Genomic DNA, 24,616 nt, shown 5'->3' on the forward strand with positions numbered 1-24,616 from the left:
TTAATTAGCGAATATTAAATCTTATATATGTAAAGTAGGCCGTCATAAGAAATCTGTACATTGAGGTGATGGTGAATAAAATAACAAGAGGGCCACATACTAGTCACGTTCACTAAAACTGGCCACAATTATTTTTGGACCAACTCATTATATTTAATACATTACATAAATTTAAAAGAAATAAATAGTTATTAAAAGATGAGTAATTTTTAAATTTAAATTTTAGAATGAAAATCAAACAAATAAAAAAAATAAAAATAATAATAATAATAATAAAACGAGACATGTAGTTTTTCTTAAAAATTGAACAAATTTAATTATTATTTTTTTTTTTAAAATACAAGTAAACAAGTTTTACTCTATAGTGTCTATTTATATTGGACCCGTCACAAATTTTCAATATAAATCCTATGGGCTGTCATTAGAAATTTCCTATAACAAAAAAATATTTAACCAAAAACTAACCCGCTTAAAGGTCAAATAAAGGCAAATATAATACACTATACCTATATAGTGTTCGATCATAATAATTACACTAATAACAACCGTAACTATTAAGGATAAAAGGAAATACAATAATAACAATAACAATAGCAATTTAGCAATAAGTAATTACAACATATTTAAAATTAGTATTAATGATTTGAGGTTTTATAAGTTATTTACTTTGTGTTTATGTGGTATTCTAAGTCACATATTTGCATGTGATGATTACGTAAAAAAAAAATCACAATAAGCTACCATCAGTTGAAATCGGTATATTGATAAATACAAACATTTCATAAGCATGAAAATAACAAGTTCATTTTGTAGCATACATATAAAATTTGGGATTCAACAACAAAACCTTAAACGGACAAATTAGAGACTAAAACCAAGCATACACATAAAGACTCGAGCACTAGACATGGATACACTATTAATATAAAAAAATATGAAAACTCACGTATCAATATTGTGGTTCAATATTGCAGGAAAGGTACATACACGCAACGGAGATGCTAAACACTAGTTTGACCTCACGAGCATACCCATGAACCATACCCATCACCTCCATAGCTATAACCCATAATTTTCTTAACCCTATCCTACTCGCAAAACTTGTTTGAAAAGCACCTTGTCATAGTATTTTATGTATAATTATTACTAATGATAATAGTATTAATAATAATAATAATAATAATAATAATAATAATAATAATAATAATAATAATAATAATAATAATAATAATATATAATTAAGAACAAAGGGAGTAATATCGGATGTATGTGTGTTTTTAAATCCAGAACGAATTGAGCTTTATAGATGTGAACTTCCAAAACAACTCATGCGATGCATGAGCACACCTGACAGCTCATATGCACTACAATTTATCTCAATTTATCTGTCCACACATATAACATACGTAATGTAATGTTTTATATATATTATTTAATATATAATATATTTAATCTTTAGAATTAATTAAATATTATATTATATTTACGTGCATGGTAAAAATATAATTTTTACAAAAATGACACGGTCGTGGTCTCACGACTCATGTACCACTTTCGATTTTTCGAGCGCACTCTCGTTCATTTAGAAAACTAGCCTTTTTCATTTATGCGACGTGTACTTTTAATAATAATTTGACTTTTTTTTTTATCAAAAATTTACTTTGTGAAAATGTATCTTATAAAATTTGAGTGTTGTGGTCATTTGCTTCTATAAATCAGTGACTCGTTGTTTACCAAAATATATTATTTTAAATTAGGACGTTTTATGACTAAGTAAAAATATATAGTTACATATTTAGAAATATAAGTTTGTATCCAAAATCTTTTATTTAATAGTATAACATTTAGTTTTTCAAAACTATTTATTTTTCAAAGTTTATTTTTATTTTGCTTAGAAAGATAGTTTAACGCGTAACGTTTTCAAGTTAATATATTTATACATAAACATATCTAATCATATACGTTCATTAAGTGGTTTGTGAATCATTGAAATTTAGTCGAGGTTAAATGCATATATGAATATAGTTTCAAATCCTTGAGACTTAACATAACAAACTTTGCTTATCGTGTCGGATTAATATAAAGATAAAGTTTAAATTTGGTCGGAAATTGCCGGGTCGTCACAGTACCTACCCGTTAAAGAAATTTCGTCCCGAAATTTGGGTGAGGTGGTCATGGCTAACAATGAAAATGTTTTCATGACGAATATGAGTTGATAAATTGAGTTTTATCATCATTGAGTAATATGGATAAAAATAATTCGATTATTCGAAGAGTACGAATGAAGCTATCACCAAAGAGTGAAATAGGAAAGTAAAGATTCATCTTACCTTTTGACAGAGTCAGGGTTGAATTCCGGAATTCAAGGGATTTAAAGAAAATCTTCGAAATCTAAAAGATTTGATTCTTCGGCGAGTAAGTAAATTAAGATCTCTATAATTAAATACGGTGATCTGTGTTGATTACTCTGTCTGATATTTCCATTATAAATTGAGCTCTTCCGTTCTATTATTCTTACCATTCCTATACTTTCTTTCTTAGTTCATACATCCAAAATATTGTGAAAATGCTTAGTACAGCTCTAATTCCTAATATTTTTCTAATTATTATTATTTCTGTCAGCCTTCTTTTCAATCTTCCATCAGAAGAATCTTTTTACTTCTACTATTACCTTGGGGTGATACTATTCTTAATTATACCGTGTCTTTATATTGCTATTCGTATTAATATCCATGGTTTGTAATTTCTGCGTTGTTGTTGGATTTTATATCTTCCCTTATATTTCAATGTCTCTGCTTCTGTCTCCTATAATTATTGTCATCCACAGTTAATGCGCTCTCTTATTTACTGCGATTTATACCCCCTTTCTATTTCGGAGCTTCATGCTTTTGTTTACTTTTCGCAAGTAATGGTCCAGAATTCATAGGTATGGAGTTTCGAATTATCATAATATACAAGGTAGAAAGAAAAAGGTAGTAGCACGATTTGTTTTGTTAAATTACCTGAATCACTGAGAATAGAACTATCAAGAATATATTTTCTTGATATGTTCAGAAGTTAAGCAGAATGAAAGAGTTATGTAACATGGCACATGATGACGTTATGATCTGTGAATCATCGCGTCCCATTAGAAACTCAGCATGACTTACTGTAATATAATCACGTTGATCAAGTGTCATTATATTATACTAACTCATGCATCAATTCCCAACATTACTTCAATAACATTCATATTTTAAGCTCGAAAGTTTACAGAATATAGAAACTAACAGTTTCTATATGATGTAACACTGATAGCACAAAGAGATTAATGATTTCAGATAAGATTAGTTATGAAAATATATTCAGAAATATCGAGGATATTTATAATGAAAGATACGATAATATCTCAGAGTATCTAAGATTAGAGGATGATAGAAACTATCGTCCGCAAGGGTTTAAAGTAAGGAGCAAGATATTCGCTAAAGACTTTAGCAGACATTGAATCATTTGAATTCTTTGAAGTCAAACTTATTCTTTGTGATTTGTCCACGGCTTCCTTCATAGTTTCGCATAATCCGCTTCTCGGTACTAAATTTTCTATTGAATGTTTCCAATACTCCATCCTTTATCATCAAACTTTCGACGGTTAAGGTCGTGTACAGTTTTTTTGCTACTGTATTCAGCTTTTTTTTTTTTTTTTTTTTTTTTTTCAGAATTTGTGGTATTGATTTGTAGCCTGGGTGCTTTTCAGAATTTCAGAATGGAAGATCATAATTCTAAGAGATAAATGTTATATGTTTACATATAACTGTTGATGTAGACATGCTGCGAGATTTCAAAATATTGATTGCTGATTCTCGGAGTTTGGTACGGTAATTCTCGTTACAAGATGCGGATGAGTATATAATAGGGTTTCAATGAATAAATATAATGATTTATCAGAGAGATTTAAGCCAAGAAGCAACGAGGTTACTGGTACGGCTGTTGGTAATATGGTGGAATATAAAAGGTTCCCCGGTAACAATAAAGAGCACGCATATATAACAAAGTTATAATAAGATTGTTTCGAACGAAAATTTGAAGTTGACTTGCTGGAGCTGTGAAAAAATTTGCTACTTTGAAAGGAATCACCAAGTTATTTTGGGTAATAATAACACTAAAAGAATTAGCACATATACGTGTTAAATGTTTAGTCAGGTTCCGAGTGTTTTCAGGTATACAATTATATGACCAATCTTTTCCCCCGTAGATGAAGTGTGGTTGGTTCATTCTCTCGATTGATGTGTTTTTCAAGAATCATGAAATGTTTGAACACAGATTGGAATCATCAAGGTACAAATGAGGTTTAAGATGAAATCAAGTGGCAAACTTGAAGAATTGTTTAGTTTCATATGTTATAATCTATATTTTAATTCATTTTAATTGTCCAATGTTGGTAGTGCTCAGTTGATAGTCCACAGTTAGCAATTCAATAATTCATATATAGTTTAATATACAATATTCGAATTAATTAATACGTATCGTGACCCGTGTACATGTCTCAGACTCGATCACAACTCAAACTATATATATTATTGTAGAATCAACCTCAACCCTGTATAGAGAACTCGTTCATTACTGCATATAGAGTGTCTATGGTTATTCCAAATAATATATATAAATGCGTCGATATGATATGTCAAAACCTTGTATACGTGTCCCGATATTTAAAGTGTGTAAAATAAATAACAGAAATTAAATAACGATAAATAAAATTGCGAGAATTAAAATTGCGATAAATAAAATGCGATAAATAATATGTAATACGGAATTAACAGTTAGCTAGGAACAGTTAGCTAGGATCGTGTTAGCGTGGTTTCTTAACAAAATTTCATATTTTTAATTAGTCTGTTTCTAATCAATTTTTATTGTGTCAATTAATTCTTCATTATGCCACTTGTTGGATTCTGATAGATCAAAATCCAAATATGAAATTGAATGTAAATGGTTATTTTGTGGTGAATAAATTCGTATATCGGTGAATGTAAGTAGAATAGTAAATGACTGTTGAATCAGGTTCGAAGAATGTACAGTGTACCTCATTAATGTGGAATCTAAATATTCCTCGGGTATTACCTACCCGTTAAAATATTTTTACCATTAACAGTTTGTACAATAAAAATTTTAATTACAATCTTTATGAAAACATATATACATATATATTTTCTTCAGACGTAATCATGGATTTAATGAGTCATTGTGATATTAAACTCATCAGATTTACGGCTAGAACTAGAGTACATAATCTCTAAAACATTAGAGATTACATAATCATCACGAAGGACGAAAATAGTTTATGTAGAACGATTCGTAGAACGATGATTATGCTTGAGGTATAGATTGCGAGGTTGAGACGTGTGATGATGTTGTTGTCGGTATTGGTTATGCTGCTGGTGCTGCTGATGGTGGTACTGTTGCTGTCGGTGCTACAAGTGTTGTTGGTGCTGAGATTGGTGATGATGTTGGTGTAGTAAGTATAGCTTGTAGATCACGCACCATTCTTGTCAGGGTTTCTATCCTTCCCTCTATCATTTCTATCCATCCACTCATCTGATTCGATAGATCTTGATTATCAATTCGAAGTTCCCTAACTTCTTCTAATATTCCCCTTCGATTGGTATTCGGAAGTAGAGGTTGAATATTTTCTGAGGTTGAATACAGTGTTGCGCATAGGTTCACCAGTGAGTACATCGTTTTCTCCGATGTTAGGAGGTAAATTTTGGTTCGCGGTAGGGCTCGCCTTCTTCATTTCTCCATCGAGTGAGTAAGTCTCGGACCCACCCCCATCTCCTCCAGAAAGAAAAATAACTAAATGGTTGAGGCACTTCTGGTTCATTGACTTCGGAGTCTGCTTCAATATACATCTTGAAATCGCTTCCGGAACTAATGGAATCCAAGCTAGGTGTAGGATCCATCTCTCACGATCAGTTAAAGGGTTTTGATATGAAATGATTTTAGAATATCGAATGATATTCTAATTATATATAGAATATCTATACATACTTCCAAAGATCCCATGAATTACGGAGAAAATTAAGAAAACGTGTCAGATAAAGTCTACAGTGACAAATACGCTAAGATATGGATTAGTAGATATGCTAAGATATGAATTTTGTCTATACACTATTCATGCAATCATTGCAGTAAGATGTGTCTAGACTAAGAATGATAAAAAGGTAATTTCCTAAGGATGATAAACTGATGATTTCCGACAAAAATGATAAGCAAAATTTTGACATGCAGACACGATCGAAGTCCAGACTCACTAATGCATCCTAACGACTTATCAGTTATACACACTAATGCAGACCTGGTTCGCTAAGACCACCGCTCTGATACCACCTGTAGTGCCCCGACCAAATCCATATGGACGAGAACATTACATATGATTACATCACGAGGTATTTGACCTCTATATGATACATTTTACAAACATTGCATTCGTTTTTAAAAGACAAACTTTCATTTCATCGAATGTTGACAGGCATACATACCATTTCATAATATATCTAGCTATAATTGACTTAGTAATAATCTCGATGAACTCGACGACTCGAATGCAACGTCTTTTGAAATATGTCATGAATGACTACAAGTAATATCCCTAAAATGAGCAAATGCACAGCGGAAGATTTCTTTCGTACCTGAGAATAAACATGCTTTCAAGTGTCAACCAAAAGGTTGGTGAGTTCATTAGTTTAACATAAATAAACATTTCCATCATTTTAATAGACCACAAGATTTTATATTTCCATTTCTCATAAACATACGTCCCATGCATAGAGACAAAAATATCATTCATATGGATTGAACACCTGGTAACCGACATTAACAAGATGCATATAAGAATATCCCCATCATTCCGGGATCCTCCTTCGGACATGATATAAATTTTGAAGTACTAAAGCATCCGGTACTTTGGATGGGGCTTGTTGGGCCTGATAGATCTATCTTTAGGATTCACGTCAATTAGGGTGTCTGTTCCCTAATTCTTAGATTACCAGACTTAATAAAAAGGGGCATATTTGATTTTGATAATTCAACCATATAATGTAGTTTTGATTACTTGTGTCCATTTCGTAAAAACATTTATAAAAATTGCGCATGTATTCTCAGCCAAAAAATATAAAGGTTAAAAAGGTAAATGAAACTCACATTTGTAGCATAACAAATAAATCACGGAGATATGACCAAAACTCGGAATGCAAGTAATCCGTAGGCCTCAACCTAGAGAACATATGTTGGTCAATAAGTGTCTATTAATCTAGGTCAGGTCATAGTGTATCACAATCCTAATGCTCGAATCTGACATATAATATAATAACTTATAATATTAATCATGCTCATTTAAAGTTGAAGTAAAAGGTGACATGTGAAACAAAATAACATTAATGGTTTCATATGTAATTGCACATTATAATTATTTGTTGGCAGTAGGATTATAGTTCACTAAGTTTAATCATGAATGTTTGTATTTTATTTGATCAATATCTCCTAGTACAAATTATTGATCGAATTAAAATTTAATAATAATGGTGAGAACTAATGTTAATTAGCGAATATTAAATCTTATATATGTTTGAAAAGTAGGCCGTCATAAGAAATCTGTACATTGAGGTGATGGTGAATAAAATAACAAGAGGGCCACATACTAGTCACGTTCACTAAAACTGGCCACAATTATTTTTGGACCAACTCATTATATTTAATACATTACATAAATTTAAAAGAAATAAATAGTTATTAAAAGAGGAGTAATTTTTAAATTTAAATTTTAGAATGAAAATCAAACAAATAAAAAAAATAAAAATAATAATAATAATAATAAAACGAGACATGTAGTTTTTCTTAAAAATAGAACAAATTTAATTATTATTTTTTTTTAAAAATACAAGTAAACAAGTTTTACTCTATAGTGTCTATTTATATTGGACCCGTCACAAATTTTCAATATAAATCCTATGGGCTGTCATTAGAAATTTCCTATAACAAAAAAATATTTAACCAAAAACTAACCCGCTTAAAGGTCAAATAAAGGCAAATACAATACACTATACCTATATAGTGTTCGATCATAATAATTACACTAATAACAACCGTAACTATTAAGGATAAAAGGAAATACAATAATAACAATAACAATAGCAATTTAGCAATAAGTAATTACAACATATTTAAAATTAGTATTAATGATTTGAGGTTTTATAAGTTATTTACTTTGTGTTTATGTGGTATTCTAAGTCACATATTTGCATGTGATGATTACGTAAAAAAAAATCACAATAAGCTACCATCAGTTGAAATCGGTATATAGATAAATACAAACATTTCATAAGCATGAAAATAACAAGTTCATTTTGTAGCATACATATAAAATTTGGGATTCAACAACAAAACCTTAAACGGACAAATTAGAGACTAAAACCAAGCATACACATAAAGACTCGAGCACTAGACATGGATACACTATTAATATAAAAAAATATGAAAACTCACGTATCAATATTGTGGTTCAATATTGCAGGAAAGGTACGTACACGCAACGGAGATGCTAAACACTAGTTTGACCTTACGAGCATACCCATGAACCATACCCATCACCTCCATAGCTATTACCCATAATTTTCTTAACCCTATCCTACTCGCAAAACTTGTTTGAAAAGCACCTTGTCGTAGTATTTTATGTATAATTATTACTAATGATAATAGTATTAATTTTAATAATAATAACAATAATAATAATAATAATAATAATAATAATAATATATAATTAAGAACAAAGGGAGTAATATCGGATGTATGTGTGTTTTTAAATCCAGAACGAATTGAGCTTTATAGATGTGAACTCCCAAAACAACTCATGCGATGCATGAGCACACCTGACAGCTCATATGCACTACAATTTATCTCAATTTATCTGCCGACACATATAACATACGTAATGTAATGTTTTATATATATTATTTAATATATAATATATTTAATCTTTAGAATTAATTAAATATTATATTATATTTACGTGCATGGTAAAAATATAATTTTTACAAAAATGACACGGTCGTGATCTCACGACTCATGTACCACTTTTGGTTTTTCGAGCACACTCTCGTTCATTTAGAAAACTAGCCTTTTTCATTATGCGACGTGTACTTTTAATAATAATTTGACTTTTTTTTATCAAAAATTTACTTTGTGAAAATGTATCTTATAAAATTTGAGTGTTGTGGTCATTTGCTTCTATAAATCAGTAACTCGTTGTTTACCAAAATATATTATTTTAAATTAGGACGTTTTATGACTAAGTAAAAATATATAGTTACATATTTAGAAATATAAGTTTGTATCCAAAATCTTTTATTTAATAGTATAACATTTAGTTTTTCAAAACTATTTATTTTTCAAAGTTTATTTTTATTTTGCTTAGAAAGATAGTTTAACGCGTAACGTTTTCAAGTTAATATATTTATACATAAACATATCTAATCATATACGTTCATTAAGTGGTTTGTGAATCATTGAAATTTAGTCGAGGTTAAATGCATATATGAATATAGTTTCAAATCCTTGAGACTTAACATAACAAACTTTGCTTATCGTGTCGGATTAATATAAAGATAAAGTTTAAATTTGGTCGGAAATTGCCGGGTCGTCACATATACCGACACGGTGCGGATGATCCATGACGAAGAAGGAAGGATTGATGAGCCATTGATGCCATATGATTGATTTATTTTTACGTAGCCTTTTGGATATCCAGCTATAGCTTTGAGTTTGTATTTCGGAGAGGATCGAGGCGGGAGACCATGTTTTGTTGGAGAATACTTTTAAATTTCTATGTTTCCAGATTGTGTAGCATGTAGTCCATTTGGTTGCTTGCCATATTGAAATCCCGAGTTTATTAGTAGCGAAGGATTGGTCATTGATAATCGCATCGATTACATTGGAGATTAATGTGTTGTCTTGGGCCCACCAATCAAGTACCTGTTTCCATATTAGAGCTGATTTAGGGCAAAGACCGAGTATGTGATCAGTGGATTCTGTATCTAATTCGCAAAGTGGACATAAGATGGAGTCTAGATCGATGCCTCGTTTGTCTAATTCAAATCTGACCGGTAACTTTTTTTGAAAGGCCCGCCATATGAAAATGTAGACTTTTTGAGGAAGAAGTTTGTTGTGGGGAATCGTTAAGCTAAGAGCGTTGCCACCAAGTTTTAATGTGTTTATTAGATGTGCCATAGATTTGGTGGTGTAGATACCCGAGGGGTCAAGCGTGCACTTCCAGGAGTCGGGTTTGTTAGTTAATGTAACGGATGATATGATGTTGTTAAGTTCCAGTAATTCGTTAAGGGCTCGGCCATTTGGAGGCCTTGTCCAGCACCAATTACCCGATGAAGATCCGTTAATTTGTGTGATTCGATCCGCGACAGTTGCCTCTTTGTTGGTCTCGAGCATATATAACCTGTGAAAAAGTGTGCTAAAGCGTTCTGAACCAAACCAGATGTCGTTCCAGAATTTAATAGACAATCCATTTCCCATATTTTTTGTAATGGAGGATGAAAAGCAGGTGCCTAAGTTGTTCGCGACCTTGCCGGCTTTAATGATTTCCTTCCAAAGTGTGCGACCTGAAATGTACCTGCAAGAAACGTTAGAATCCAACCCCCCTTCCCATAAATGCTTTTGATAATTTTAACCCATAATGCATTATCCTCGTTTTTAAATCGCCACCACCATTTACATAGTAGTGAGATATTTTTGCTAAAAAGTGAGCCAATGTTTAAACCACCATTTTCGTAGGGTAGGAGTATTTGATCCCATTTTATCCAATTTATTTTATTTTCAGTAGATGACCCACCCCAGAAAAATATGCGTCTTTTGGCTTCGAGGAGTTTTAGGATGGAGGAAGGTGTAAGGAAGAGAGAGAAATAATAAAGCGGTAAGCTAATTAGAATGGATTTGATGAGTGTGAGTCGACCCCCGAAAGAAACCGTTTTTGCCGCCCAGTCGGAGAGTCTTTTGTCGAACTTTTTTATAATTTGGTGCTAGGATGAGGGATGTGATGTGGGGGTACCGATGGGTAGACCGAGATATGTGAAGGGAGTGGTACCGGTAGAACAACAGATATAGTTTGCCATTTCATCGATTTCATGGGGAGAGGTACCGATGCGGAATAGTTTACTTTTATGAAAATTGACTTTAAGACCCGAGATTTTCTCGAAGCATTTGAGGAGTTTGGAAATGTTTTTGGCATTCCTTTTACTCCATTCCACGAAAAAGATCGTGTCGTCGTCGTACTGGAGATGAGTGACGGTGATGTTATCCTTCCCAACATTGATGTCGTGTATATGGCCATTAGATAGTGCCCGTTTAGCTAGGATGTTGAGACCTTCGGCGACGATGATGAAGAGGAAAGGCGAGATAGGATCGCCTTGGCGTATTCCTCTTTCCGGGGAGAATTCCGATGTGGGGGAACCATTGACAAGGATAGAAATGGATGAGGAGGAAAGACATGCTCGAATGAAACTAATCCATTTCGGACCGAATCCCATGTATTGCATGGTGCTAAAAAGAAAGTCCCATTCGATACAGTCGAAAGCTTTTTCGAAATCGACTTTGAAAATTAAACCTTTGCGTTTTTTCCGCTTAAGTTCATCAATAATTTCGTTAGCAATAAGAACGCTGTCGAGGATGTTACGACCTTTGAGAAAGGCGGTTTGTTCGATCCCAATGACCTTATGGATGACTTTGGCGAGGCGATTAGAGAGGATTTTGGTTAGAATTTTATAATAACTACCTATTAGACAGATAGGTCGGTATTCATTCAAACTGATAGGGTTGGGTTTTTTGGGGATGAGGGTGAAAAAGGAGGCGTTGCAGCCCTTGGAGATTTCAGAATTGGTCCAGAACCATTTTAATGCTTTAATGAGGTCGTTTTTTATAAGATCCCAATATTTTTTGAAAAATTTCATATTAAAACCATCAGGACCGGGAGCCTTAGAGCTATCACAGTTATTAAGTGCGTCCCATATTTCTTCTTCGTGGAGTTCGGACTCAAGAATGATGTTGTCTTGGGGAGAGATGTATTGGTGATGGGGAACATTATCGAAGGGGCAGTGATTGTTAAGGTTGTTTGATTTGAAGAGGTTTTTGAAGTAAAGGAAGGTTTCGTGTTTTATGATGTTAGGATCTTCAGTCCAAGTTCCATTAATAGAAACGCCGTGTATGTTGTTTTTACTGATGCGTTTTTTAATGTAATTATGGAAGTATTTCGAGTTTTCATCGCCTTCGAGAGCCCATTTAATTCTTGATTTTTGTTTTAGCATGTTAGTTTTAGTTTTTTCTTTATCGATGTGAGAGGACTTCTCGTTTAGCCATTTGTTTTTCTCGATTTCAGTCAAAGGTCTAGTTTCAGCTAAAGCTTCCCATTCGTTAATAGCATTAAGGTGATCCAGAATTTGAGAATCCAGGTTATCGAGTTGAGTGCTATGTTTTTTTAGTTCCATTTTTACGTTTTTGAGCTTGTTACGAAGTATGCAGTCAGGGCGGTTACCGGTCGTTGGGATTGACCAAGCCCGAGCAATGACAGAGTCTGCATCTTTGAGGTCAAGCCATGTGTCGAACACACGAATAGGCTTAGGACCGGAATCAGTGAATGTGTTTCTAAGAAGTATAGGACAGTGGTCGGAGAGGTCGCGATCGAGAGTTTTGGAGGAGATGTTAGGCCATAACTTAAAAATTTCATCGGAAATGAGGAATCTATCAAGTTTACTAAATTTCATTCTTTTTATACAAATTCGAGTGAATTTTTTCCCGCCAAGAGGTAGATCAATTAGTCCGGAATTGTTAATGAAATTATTAAAGTTATTAGCCCATTGTTGGTTAAATTCGTAGTTCATGCGTTCCGAAGTGTTTCTAACTTCATTAAAATCACCGAAGATGATAAAAGGAAACGTGAGGGAATTTGCTAGGGAGGTTAGTTCAGACCAGAATCTAAGTTTTTTGGATGATGAATGTGGACCGTAGACGTTGATAAGTGCGATCTTTGAATCAAATCCCGCCCAAGACCCGCAGATTGCAAGAAAGAATTCTCCTTCGATAGCATAATCGAAGGAAAATATGTTGCAATCCCAAATCGTGATGATACCCCCAGAGGCGCCAATCGAATCTTTTTGAACGAATTTGAAGTCAGAATTGTACCAGAAAGAATCAATGATATTATCTTGTGTATGTTCGCTTTTTGTTTCTTGTAACCCTAATATTGTAGGTTTCTCATTATGACAGATACGTTTGAGCCAGCTAATTTTACCCAATTGCCCAATACCCCGGATATTAAGAGAAATCATACACATTTATAAGACGAAAAGGTAACGAGTAAGAGGAGAGAGTTTACCGTACATTCCAACGGATGCCGATACTTTGTCCGAATTCGTTTTTGTCGATGCTTAAACCTTTTGAGGAGCTCGTTGAAGATTTGACGTTATTGCGCTTTGAAGATGTCTTCGGGCCGTGGTTAGTGGATACAGAATTGTCCACGTTGGAAGATGATGATATGCCTCGTTTTGTTAACTGTGAAAATCGTAATTTTTGTCCACTCCGAGCGAGGTGTTTGATGTAGAGCATATTTGATCTAGGACGCATTTTTGGATTAGATTGAGGAGCGGCAGGTGGGATGTGGTTCGAGGGTTTCGCTTTGAGGATATCGTCTTTGACGCATTTTTTGAAAGGATACTCTTTATCTTTTGGGATCAAAGTGGATTTCGTGCGGTTAGTGGATTTTTGTTTCGACTTGGATTTGGCCTTAGCAATGGAGAGTAGTTCATCGAGGTTAAAGGGGTCAGAAGTTACGATATTGGTATGTGTAGAGGGTGGATCAGGCATGAGGCTTACAGGGGAGATGTGATGATGCTGTTTAGGCGAGGTAGGATTACTAGGCATCGTAAAAGGGATGGGAGTATCGGGTACAGGTGTTCCATGAGTGGGTGATTCGTTGGAATTAATTTGGGTTTGGGTTGCAGTGATATTACGTGGGGTATTGGGTTGAGAGGGAGTTGTAGTGGGCTCACAAGGTTGAGGTGGGCTAGGCGGTAATTGGGCTTCAGGAATTGTTGATTGGCCTACGGTAACATCCGGAGTAACATGGTTGTTGGTCGAGTTTGTATTAGACCCGTTAGGGGTTGTATCACTGGCATTGAATGCAATATCATCATTGGAGGGAATGGACCCGTTAGGGCCATTAATGGGGGAGGTTGAGGGATTAAATTTATAATTGTGAGTTTCCATGCGTCTAGATGACTGAGAGGATGAAGCACTTTTCGAGGGAGGATTACCTCGATCGTGGACAGGTATGTTGCCAAAAAGATTGTTATCATGATTATGCTGCATAGGGTCGATTGGGGGGAAATCATCAAGAGGATTATCATCTTCCATGTTTGACTCTTCATCAGAAATTGGTTCGTTGAAGTCTGACCCGTTGTCCGAATTTGATTCGTATGGCGAATCCTCGTGGTAGTTAAACATAGAAAAATTCTGCACTTCTTTAATAAAGACCGAGACTTGTTTATGTTCTTCATGGATAATAATAGCTTGCTCATCGATAGGTTTGAAGTCCATGGTTTTAATGATAACCGAACCATGTGAAAGGTCTTGGTTGTTTTCGTTAGTGATGGAACAATTAAAGGTCTCAACAACCTGACCCCAATTACACGCGATATCCCGAAAGGTGGACTCCATCCAACAAGTGATCGGAACACCAAATATATTAACATAAGTAATGCGACCGGAAGTGGTGTATTCTTCCGGGTCCCAAGGGGTAATGTCATCGAGCCAGTTCCATAGGGGGTGTTCCGGGTTATTTAGCATATCTAGAGCAGGTCGTTTATCTTCATATATAAGCATTATGTCATGACCACCAAGATATTTGATAGAGGATCCATCTAGATTTTTATTATGACAAATCTCATGAAAATATTCGAGATATTCTAGATCCTTAACCTTGCCGATGACCGCGTGACCCAGGAGATCAATTAGAGGTTTGTTAACACTTACCTTAATAGTAGGAACTTTGGATTTGGAGGGTTGTTTGTTAGAGGTAGCCTCCATGTAGGTTCGATCGTCTGTGTTGTTAAAGAGGTTCGGTTTGGATTGGTGAGAGTTAACGGGCTTAGTCGTCGATTTAGCTTGTTGATATTTAACAGGCTTCGAAGGTTGTTGAGGATTTGGAGTCCTGTTATCCTTGGTATTGTTATCCCATGCCATATATACCTTTAAGAGAAAGTCTCCAGCCACGACAAGATTGAGTCGTCGTGCTAATGACTCTTTGTGAAATTCCGGCACATCAAGAAATCGAACAAACCCGAATTTTTTTACCACTTTTAAGGGTTTTTTTAGGGATGTATACTTCGTGTATGTTGCCATAGCGTTTGAAAATAGCCCAAAAATCTACCGAAGTCCAATTTTCGGGGAAATTATGAAACATATACGATGTGATACGGTTTTTATCGATTGGTTTCATGTTTGGAGGGGTGCTGGATTTGAGGTTACCGTATTGCTTAATGAGATTGATGGAGGCTTCTCGTTGTTTAAAGTGGTTATATATGAGGTTTGAAGATGAGTTTAGATTGGTTACATTCGATTTAGGGTTATGTTGGTGATTGTGGGAAGCGGTATTAATGGGGTTTTTGGGTGATGGATTACGATTGTTCCGATCAACTTTTACCCATATCCCTTCATTGATGGGTCGATATTGTATATGGTTAGAGGTGGTGCCGGAATTAGTTGGTCGGCGGTCTGAGGATTTAGAAGTAAAAGGAGAAGTGTGGAAGGGAAACATGGTGGATAGAGATTGTAGGGCACAGATACACGTAAAGAAAAGGAGAAAAGAGCGAGTAATACAGAAAAAAGAAAGCAAAAATCGTTACCGGAGTAGTGAAGTATACGTCGGCGGTGGAAGAAGAAGAAGAGAACGTTTCATATTCTAGAGATCGTCAAAGGAGAAGTGTGGAAGGGAAACATGGTGGATAGTCCCAAAAGTCATATAACTTTTCATTCGTAAACTTATCAAGTTTTTCTTTTACCTTTGTCCTCTTCCTGTCAGGTGTTCTAGCTTGGGTTTTGATATGGAGAAAACGTGATGATGTATTCCACCTGTGTAGGTTAGCCCAGCTTTTTTCGAATGATAAGATCATCTGGATGGGGTTCTGCTATGTGTCTTTTTGCGCTTTTTGTTTGGGAAAACATAAGATTCCTTCGAGGATTGTAATTGTACATCTGCTATCTTTGGATTAGAGTTGGTTTCATGGTTGTTAGCGACGTTTTGAGATTTAGGGATTGAATTGAACACATAGATCGTCTTGTGATTATCAGTATTAAAATGTTCATGTTCATGTTCATTACTTAATGGAATGACACCGAAACAGTTACTGGATAAGCCCATGTTTTCTGTTACATTTGGGCCAGAAGATTAATATGGTTCTTTTGGGCCTGGTGAGAATATGTTTTCCATTTTAGATGTCTGAGGACAATAATAAGCGTTATTGGGCTCAGATGTTTAACTTCTACAAAACACAAAATTAAAAAAATAAATTTCTAACAAAAATACGTTATAATTTTAACACCCATCCACCCCTGTAATCTGGCAGGTGCGAGGAAGCCAAACATCTGTTACTTTCATCCTTTGTCACATTATGTTAATATATTAATTTTGTATAGATATATATAAATAATTTATATGCACGTAATTTGTAATGTTAATATATAATAAAAAGCAGCAAAAGTGTTGAACTGTGATCAACTTTGCGTGGTAATGCAGCAGCCAATATTCTAACTTAGACCACCACGCACACCCTTATATTCTTTTCACCATCAAAAAACAATTCAAGAAACTAGAACATCAAAAATGGAAGAACAAGTGGAAATGGTGGGAAGGGCATTTGTGGAACATTATTATCATTTATTTGATAGTGATAGATCATCTCTTGCATCACTTTACAATCAATCCTCTATGTTGACTTTTGAAGGTCAAAAACTACAAGGTGTTGATAATATTTGTACTAAATTTACTCAATTGCCTTTTAGTAAATGTCATCATCTTATAAGTACTATTGACTCACAACCATCGTCATTCGCTGGCGGCATTGTCGTGTTCGTTAGCGGCAGCCTTCAACTTTCCGATGAAGAACACCTTCTTCGATTTAGCCAGGTTTCCTTTTATCTCAGCTGTACCTCTTAGTTAAAGTTTACTTGTATCAAAAAAAATTTCTAAAACAAACCTACTATGTAATATAGTTCTATCAAGTGTCAATCACAAACATTTGCATTCATTATTTAAGTGAAACTTGAACCTCCAATCTTTTAATCATATTTAATATTGTTTTCGATTTATTTAAAGATAATTCATTCTAAGGTGACTAAGTATACTACTGCGTATTTGTTTTTGTATGTCAATAATATTTGAAAACGATATGATACATCACTTAAATTTGTATGTTGTTCCATACAAAATTAAAAACTCATCTTATAATTATAAATACTATAAATACTCATGAATTGAAAAAAAAAAAAAAAAAAAAAAAAAAAAAAACATAATTAATTTGTCTTCTTTTAAATATCCGAGTTTTTAGGCGGAACTAGTATATGTATATGAAGTAACAATTAAATTTGTTATTTGAGTTGTCTGCAAAAATGTGATTTCTAATATGAATGATAAAAAATAAATTGAAATGCGATATTCAATTGCATAATCTAATAATCCCATTCATTTATTTAGAGTTGTTCGTAAGTTGATGTTGAAATATTTGCAGATGTTTCACTTGATCCCCACTCCACAAGGAAGCTTTTACGTGCAAAACGACATTTTTCGTCTTAATTATGGTTAAATACTTTAATGTACACGGAGTATGTCGCTTTCTATATATATTTTATCATTATCATTATTATCATATACTCCGTATCATTTTTAATTATACGTTCTTAATTTCGGAAACGTATTCTCTTCAATTTGAGTCTGGTTGAATGTAATTATGAAGTATGTGACAATATGTCATTTTCAAAATGTAATTTACCATATTTCGTCTATGCGTTTACGATATGCAAAAAAATTTGTACGTTTGAAACATTTGACATATAAACTATTAAGATGACTTCGTTCTTAAACAAACTTGTGAGTTGTGAACACCACAAACTATGAATAACCCTTTTATTATATTTTTTTTTTTTGGGTAAGCGAAGAAACCCTCCTATGAACAAGCACATTGGCTATCACGATACCGCTAGGCCACTGGACATTTGATCCTTTTATTATATTATTAACCAAACCAACTTTAGAATTTACAAAACAATGTTAGAAATTATTCAAATAAGGATCAGAATAGAAGGCGTATTCATCATTTCCATAAATAGGTTCAAATGACAGCAACATTACAACAAACACTAGGCAGGCTAACGGCTAGTATTCATCCAGAATACCAAGGCTCCTTACCATATATAGGACCTTGTAACAATATAAATTGAGGTGTATCTCATATTGTTAAACCAATTCAAAATCATTTTCAATTCAGAAATCAATAATACAATCAATTTTTATCTTGTTTAAAGTTTAATATGGCATCAGAGCAAAAGGTGTAGGATCTAAAGATCAGTACAACGTTTTGTATCTCAATCATCTGCCATTTTTTTTTGGTTCCATTTAAGTGGTTACAATGTCAGAAGACAGCAGCCATACTCAAACCAATGAAATCAGTGAATTAACGAGCCAATTGGCAAAGTTAATTTAACCAAACATGGAATCACAAGCAAACATGCTTCCAGATTCTTTGAAAATCAATTTAAGTCTAAACAACACAAATTTTTCTTTATGGTCAAGGAAGATGAAGGTTGCAATCGGAGGAAAATCCGATACCCTCCATAATCATCTGACTGATGATCCACCAAAAATCACAAACAACAAATGGAATCAAGAAGACCTGGTTGTGTTCTCTTGGATTATTCAGAACATAGAGCCACAAATTGCAAGCAACCTGACCCAATTCTCAGCTACAAAAACTCTATGGAATGCACTAATCACAACATACAGTGCAGGCAAAGATAAGGTACAAAATTTTGATTTGCATGTCAAAGCTAACAACATCAGACAAGAAGGTAAGCCTTTAGAAGATTTATGGCTAAAAATGCACGGGATTTGGGGTGAAATCGAAATGAGGGATTCAAATCCAAAGGAACACCCTAATGATATTGTCAAATACAACAACCTTCGATCAGAACAAAAATTGTTCCAATTTTTAAATGCTTTAGACCACAAACACGACAATATCAAAAGGGAAATTCTGAGATTAGATCCCTTACCAACTGTTGAAAGTGCATATGCTGCAAATCATAAAGAAAATGCACATTAAACCATCTTTGGTACTAAGACCGAAGTCCCTACCCACTCCGGCATTGCAACTGGCCTCGTAGCATCAAGAACAAAAGATCACGATGGCCATGGACTCATCTCAAAAATTATAGCCGACCTGATTACTCACAAGCATCTCGAGAGAAAGATAAACTCGAGTGTAGCACGTGTGGAATGAAAAAAACACACAAAAGAATAATGCTTTAAGGTAATCGGATACCCGGAATGGTGGAACGACGATCGTAAAAAAGGAAAGCATCAATGGTGACAGAAACAGTAGCAACCGGAGGTAACCCTGAGTTCAACAACTCCGGTGCCTCTGCAACAGGAGGTTTCAGATTACTTGCAGCAGATCAACAAGGTGGAGGTAATTAAGGGTATTCATCGGACCCCAAATTGGGGCTAGGGTTAGGGTTTCACCAACCCTTGTCACGAATGAGGGAAGAAAATGGGTTGGACGCATTTAACCCACCAACCCTTGTTAAATATTTTAAGGACCCCCATCTTGGGACTAATTTACTGAATACCCCCCCCCCCCTCCCCCTTCCCTTTTAGTAACTATACTAAACATATCAAAATTAAAACAAAATCCTTTTTAAAACCTAAATCCTCGAACATAATGTTTCTTACACTAATGTTGTTTCAAATAAAACAAATAATAATTAATGGATTATTGATAGTGGTGCAACAGACACCATGACATTTGACAAAACCGACATTTGTGTACAATAGGAACCTAACAAAGAAAAAATTAAAACGGCAAATGGTGGGGTTATCCAAGTTAAGGGTGGAGGGATGGTTGAATATCTAAAAATTTAATTATAAAAAATTGTTTATACGTCCCCGCTCTCTCTCATAAACTATTATCCGTTAGCCACGTCACCAAAGAGCTTAATTGCACTGTTTTATTACACCCAACGTCCTGTATCTTATAGGACATCAGGACGGGGGAGATAATTGATCGTGGTACTGAACGTGATGATTTGTAATATGTGGATGAAGTCACTCAAGATGGTACTATTATGCTAGCTCATGGAATAACTGAGAGGCAAGCATGGTTATGACATACACGTCTTGGTCATCCATCCGCTGGTTATTTAAATATTTTATTTCCTAGTTTATTTTCAAAGAATAAAACGTTTGAGTTGAGACTTGTATCTTGGCTAAGAGCCATCAAAACTCTTTTAAAACAAGCAATACAAAAACTGAATGTCCGTTTTCCTTAGTTCACTCTGATGTATGGGGCCCCGCAAAAGTTAATGGGGGTATAACTTTCGATATTTTTTTTATTATTCATTGATGATTGCACTCGTATGACATGGACATATTTTTTAGCAAACAAATCCGAAGTATTTCATATGTTTACTATGTTTTTTCCATGATTCAAACTCAATTTCAAAGTAAAATACAAATTAAGATCCGATAACGATGGAGAGTTTGTCAATACAAAAATGAAAACTTTTTGTCAAGAAAATGGTATTATTCATCAAACTACGTGTCCTCATACTCCCCAACAAAATGGGGTTTCCGAAAGGAAAAATCGAATTCTATTAGAAATAACTCGTGCTTTAATGATTGAATCAAATGTTCCGAATTTCTTTTGGCCGGAAGCACTTGCCACGACAACTTATTTAGTTAACCGACTACCAACTAGAGCTTTAGAACTTAAAAATCCCCTCGAAGCCTTAACCAAATTTTACAAACCCCCGTCAAATCTCACTCTTCCTAGCATTTTTGGATGCTCTATTTTTGTTCATATACCTAAAACTGAACGAACAAACTTGATGCATGTGCTGAGAATTGTGTCTTTGTTGGTTACAGAGTCAATCAAAAAGGGTATCGATGTTATAGCCCCAAAAAGAGACATATGTTTGTTGATAGTGCTCCAAATGAACATATATTTAGACGCAATATCCTTCAAATATTTAAAGTTTTTAGTTGCATTTGTTCTATTTTCAAGTAATATTCGTTTAAATAAATAAGTGCCAAGACAAAAGAAGAAAACGACGATTTGAAAACGCAAATGACCAAAAAGCTCAAATGTACAAGTTACAATCCAAGTGGTTCCATTTATTGATGAGAAACGTCTAAAATTTACGAGAGTACAAATTGCGAAACATAAAGTACAAGATATTAAAGCGTACGAAAGGACGTTCGAAAATCTGGAACCGAGACATAAACCGAGCATCAACGCGTGAGACAACGGACCTTAAATTACAAGTCTACTATGCACAAGAATATAATATAATATATATATATATATAATTATATATATAAAATTATATATATTATATATATATTAATTAAATCAAAGCCGCCCACGTTTTTAGCAAGCAAGTGACCTGATACAGCTGGCCATGTGATCGCATGGTCAGGAAGAAGAACTATCATGCGATTGTATGAAGCAAAAGTGCTATAAATAGCCACGAATTTGGACGAGCAAAAACACACCTCAATTTCTTTCTTTCTCTCTATATGTAATATATATTTATAATTATAATTATAATTATAATTTTAATTTAAGTTTAATAATAATTGGGTTATTGTAAGAAATGTTTTACGGGTCTTAAAGTCGAGACTCTGTCCGTGTAACACTATGCGATTAATAACCACTGTAAGCTATGTTCTTCCTTTTTAAATTAATGTCTCGTAACTAAGTTATTATTATGCTTATTTGAGCCGAAGTAATCATGATGTTGGACTAAATATTAAGATGGGGTTATTGGATTTTGTACTATAATTAGGGTTTGGACAAAAGACCAACACTTGTGGACATTGGAATATGGACTATTAATAGATGGGGGGTATTGTCTAATCGAATGACAACTAATTAGAATCTGTCGAACCTATCTTCATATTAGTTAATCTAATAATTAATAATGATTATGCATGTCCTATTTAGTGACGTTTATACGACATCTTTTACGATCATTTAATTAATTATCCGGGTTGTGTAATTGATTATTCAAACTAATCAAGTGGGTAAATTAATGTTCATATCTTATTAAAACAGGGGTGGATTACATACAAGGGTAATTGGTGTAATTGTTAACAAATTATTAAAACCTTGGATTACACGCAGTCGATAACCTGGTGTAATTATTAACAAAATATTAAAACCTCGTTACAGTTTAAATCCCTAATTAGTTGGAATATTTGACTTCGGAAATAAGGTTAATTTGTCGAGCATTTTATAATTATGACCGATGAACTATTATGAACAAAAACCAGATAGGTTTCAAATAAATCCAGGACAAAGGACAATTAACCCAGATTAATGAATTAAAATCAAAACGTCAAACATCATGATTACGGAAGTTTAAATAAGCATAATACTTTTATTTCATATTTCATCGTACCTTTATTTACTGTCATTTTAATTACTGCAATTTACTTTATCGCAATTTAAATTCTGTCATTTATATCATCGTCATTTATCTTTACGCTTAAAATATAAAATCGACAAACCGGTCATTAAATGGTAAAACCTCCTTTTATATAATAATATTACTATATATAATTATATATATTTTATATAAATATAGTTGTTAAAAATATAGTACGTAATCACTAGCTCCCTGTGGAACGAACCGGACTTACTAAAAACTACACTACTCTACGATTAGGTACACTGCCTATAAGTGTAGTAGCAAGGTTTAGGTATATCCCATCTATAAATAATTAAAACTTGTATCATATTTCGCCGTATTTCGTAGTAAACAATAATACTATTTCGTATACCATCGCTCGCTCATCAAGTATTTTTAGCGCCACTGCCAGGGACCCGGCGAAACGCTATATTTTTACGCTATATTTCTTATCTCTAATTTTGTAAAAAATATTTTGTATTTATATAAAAACATATAAAAAAATTAAAAAAATTACTATATATATATATATATATATATATATATATATATATATATATATATATATATATATATATATATATCTATATATATAAGTGTTTATATATATATATATATATATATATATATATATATATATATATATATTTTAAGATATATAAAATTAAAAAATATTTTTATTTTTAGAATTTATATAAATATTTTATATAAATTAAAATCAGAAAAAAAATTAAAAATAAAAAGTAATCGGGCCGAGTACTGTAGCAGCCCAATACAATTTCTGAATTAACGGGCCATGCGACCGCATGGAAGTATAACCTCAAATTCATGCATTCGCATGGTGTGAGGTGACAGGTCTGAACCTTAGACTATCGAATTAGGGTTACGTTATTAATAATAATTATATTAATTAATTATAGTTAGGGTTTTAATTTAATAATAATTAGTTTTAATTTTAATTAATTTTGTACTTTAAGTTTTAATTAGTTTTATTAATTTATAAATTAGTACCTTTTTAATAAATAATATAAAAATAATATTTTTATAAAAATTGTATTTTTATAACTTTAAGTTTTATTTTTATATTTTGTATCTTTTTATTCGTTTAATTCGTAATTTGTATACTTATCGTTCATAATTAGTTTTAAACTTAGTTTTTGCCGTAGTTATTTTATAGTTTTTTAAGTTTTGCCGTAAAATCCCTTAAGTGCTGTTTCTTTAGATTAAGATTTAGACGCTTTAAAATTTTGCGACGCAGTTTTTAGATTTTAGTGCCTAATTAAGTTACTGCCGTTCTGGATATAGAATTCCTTTTAAGTTTTAATACCTTTAGGCGTAAGTTTTTAGATTTAATTCTTAGACTTTTAAGTTTCGATGTTTTTCTTTCTTATTTTTATTTTTCGACGTTTTTCGACGCGCACTTTTTCTTTTTCATTTCTACGCTCTAGTTTTTAGGACATAGAGTTTTCTTTATTTTCTTTAAAGTTCGACGAAAAATTATTTTAAGCTGTTAAATTGATAGACATCCAAAATTTTCTGGTTCGTAGTAATAGTTGGATTTGTTAGTGGCCAGTTGTGGACTTCCGATTTAAAGGGTCCTGGCTACCTGCTGCATCTATTGGCTATTCGAAACGTGGGCAAAATCAGAAAAGTCTATTAATTTGATAACTTATATAATTTTTATTTTTATAACTAATAGGATATTCAGTAAATGCACCGAGCAAAACGTTCACCACCTTTCATACGTTCATCACCTGTAACTCGATTAAGACATCTAACCAATATTATCGCCGTTGATTTTTCTTTAGAATCATCATCTAGTAGAACAAGTATTCCAATTCGA

General features: G+C 33.2%; 1 protein-coding gene across 1 annotated transcript; it reads left to right on the top strand.

Annotated features, from left to right (window-relative positions):
* Positions 1-16,912: 16,912 nt before the first annotated feature.
* Positions 16,913-17,952, top strand: LOC139844059 (nuclear transport factor 2B). Its single transcript, XM_071834272.1, has 2 exons — positions 16,913-17,215; positions 17,817-17,952. Exons 1-2 carry the CDS (start codon positions 16,913-16,915, stop codon positions 17,889-17,891), a joined length of 378 nt encoding a protein of 125 aa, XP_071690373.1. The 3' UTR covers positions 17,892-17,952.
* The last annotated feature ends 6,664 nt before the right edge of the window (positions 17,953-24,616 follow it).

Source organism: Rutidosis leptorrhynchoides, chromosome 4 (assembly GCF_046630445.1).
Source record: "Rutidosis leptorrhynchoides isolate AG116_Rl617_1_P2 chromosome 4, CSIRO_AGI_Rlap_v1, whole genome shotgun sequence".
Taxonomy (NCBI): Eukaryota; Viridiplantae; Streptophyta; class Magnoliopsida; order Asterales; family Asteraceae; genus Rutidosis; species Rutidosis leptorrhynchoides.

What these genes read in the sequence shown, in the direction of transcription:
- LOC139844059 (XM_071834272.1), top strand. Translation starts at nt 16,913, where the DNA reads ATGGAAGAACAAGTGGAAATGGTGGGAAGGGCATTTGTGGAACATTAT. An exon ending in ACCTTCTTCGATTTAGCCAG is followed by an intron (nt 17,216 to 17,816) that starts GTTTCCTTTTAT and finishes AAATATTTGCAG; the next exon opens with ATGTTTCACTTGATCCCCAC.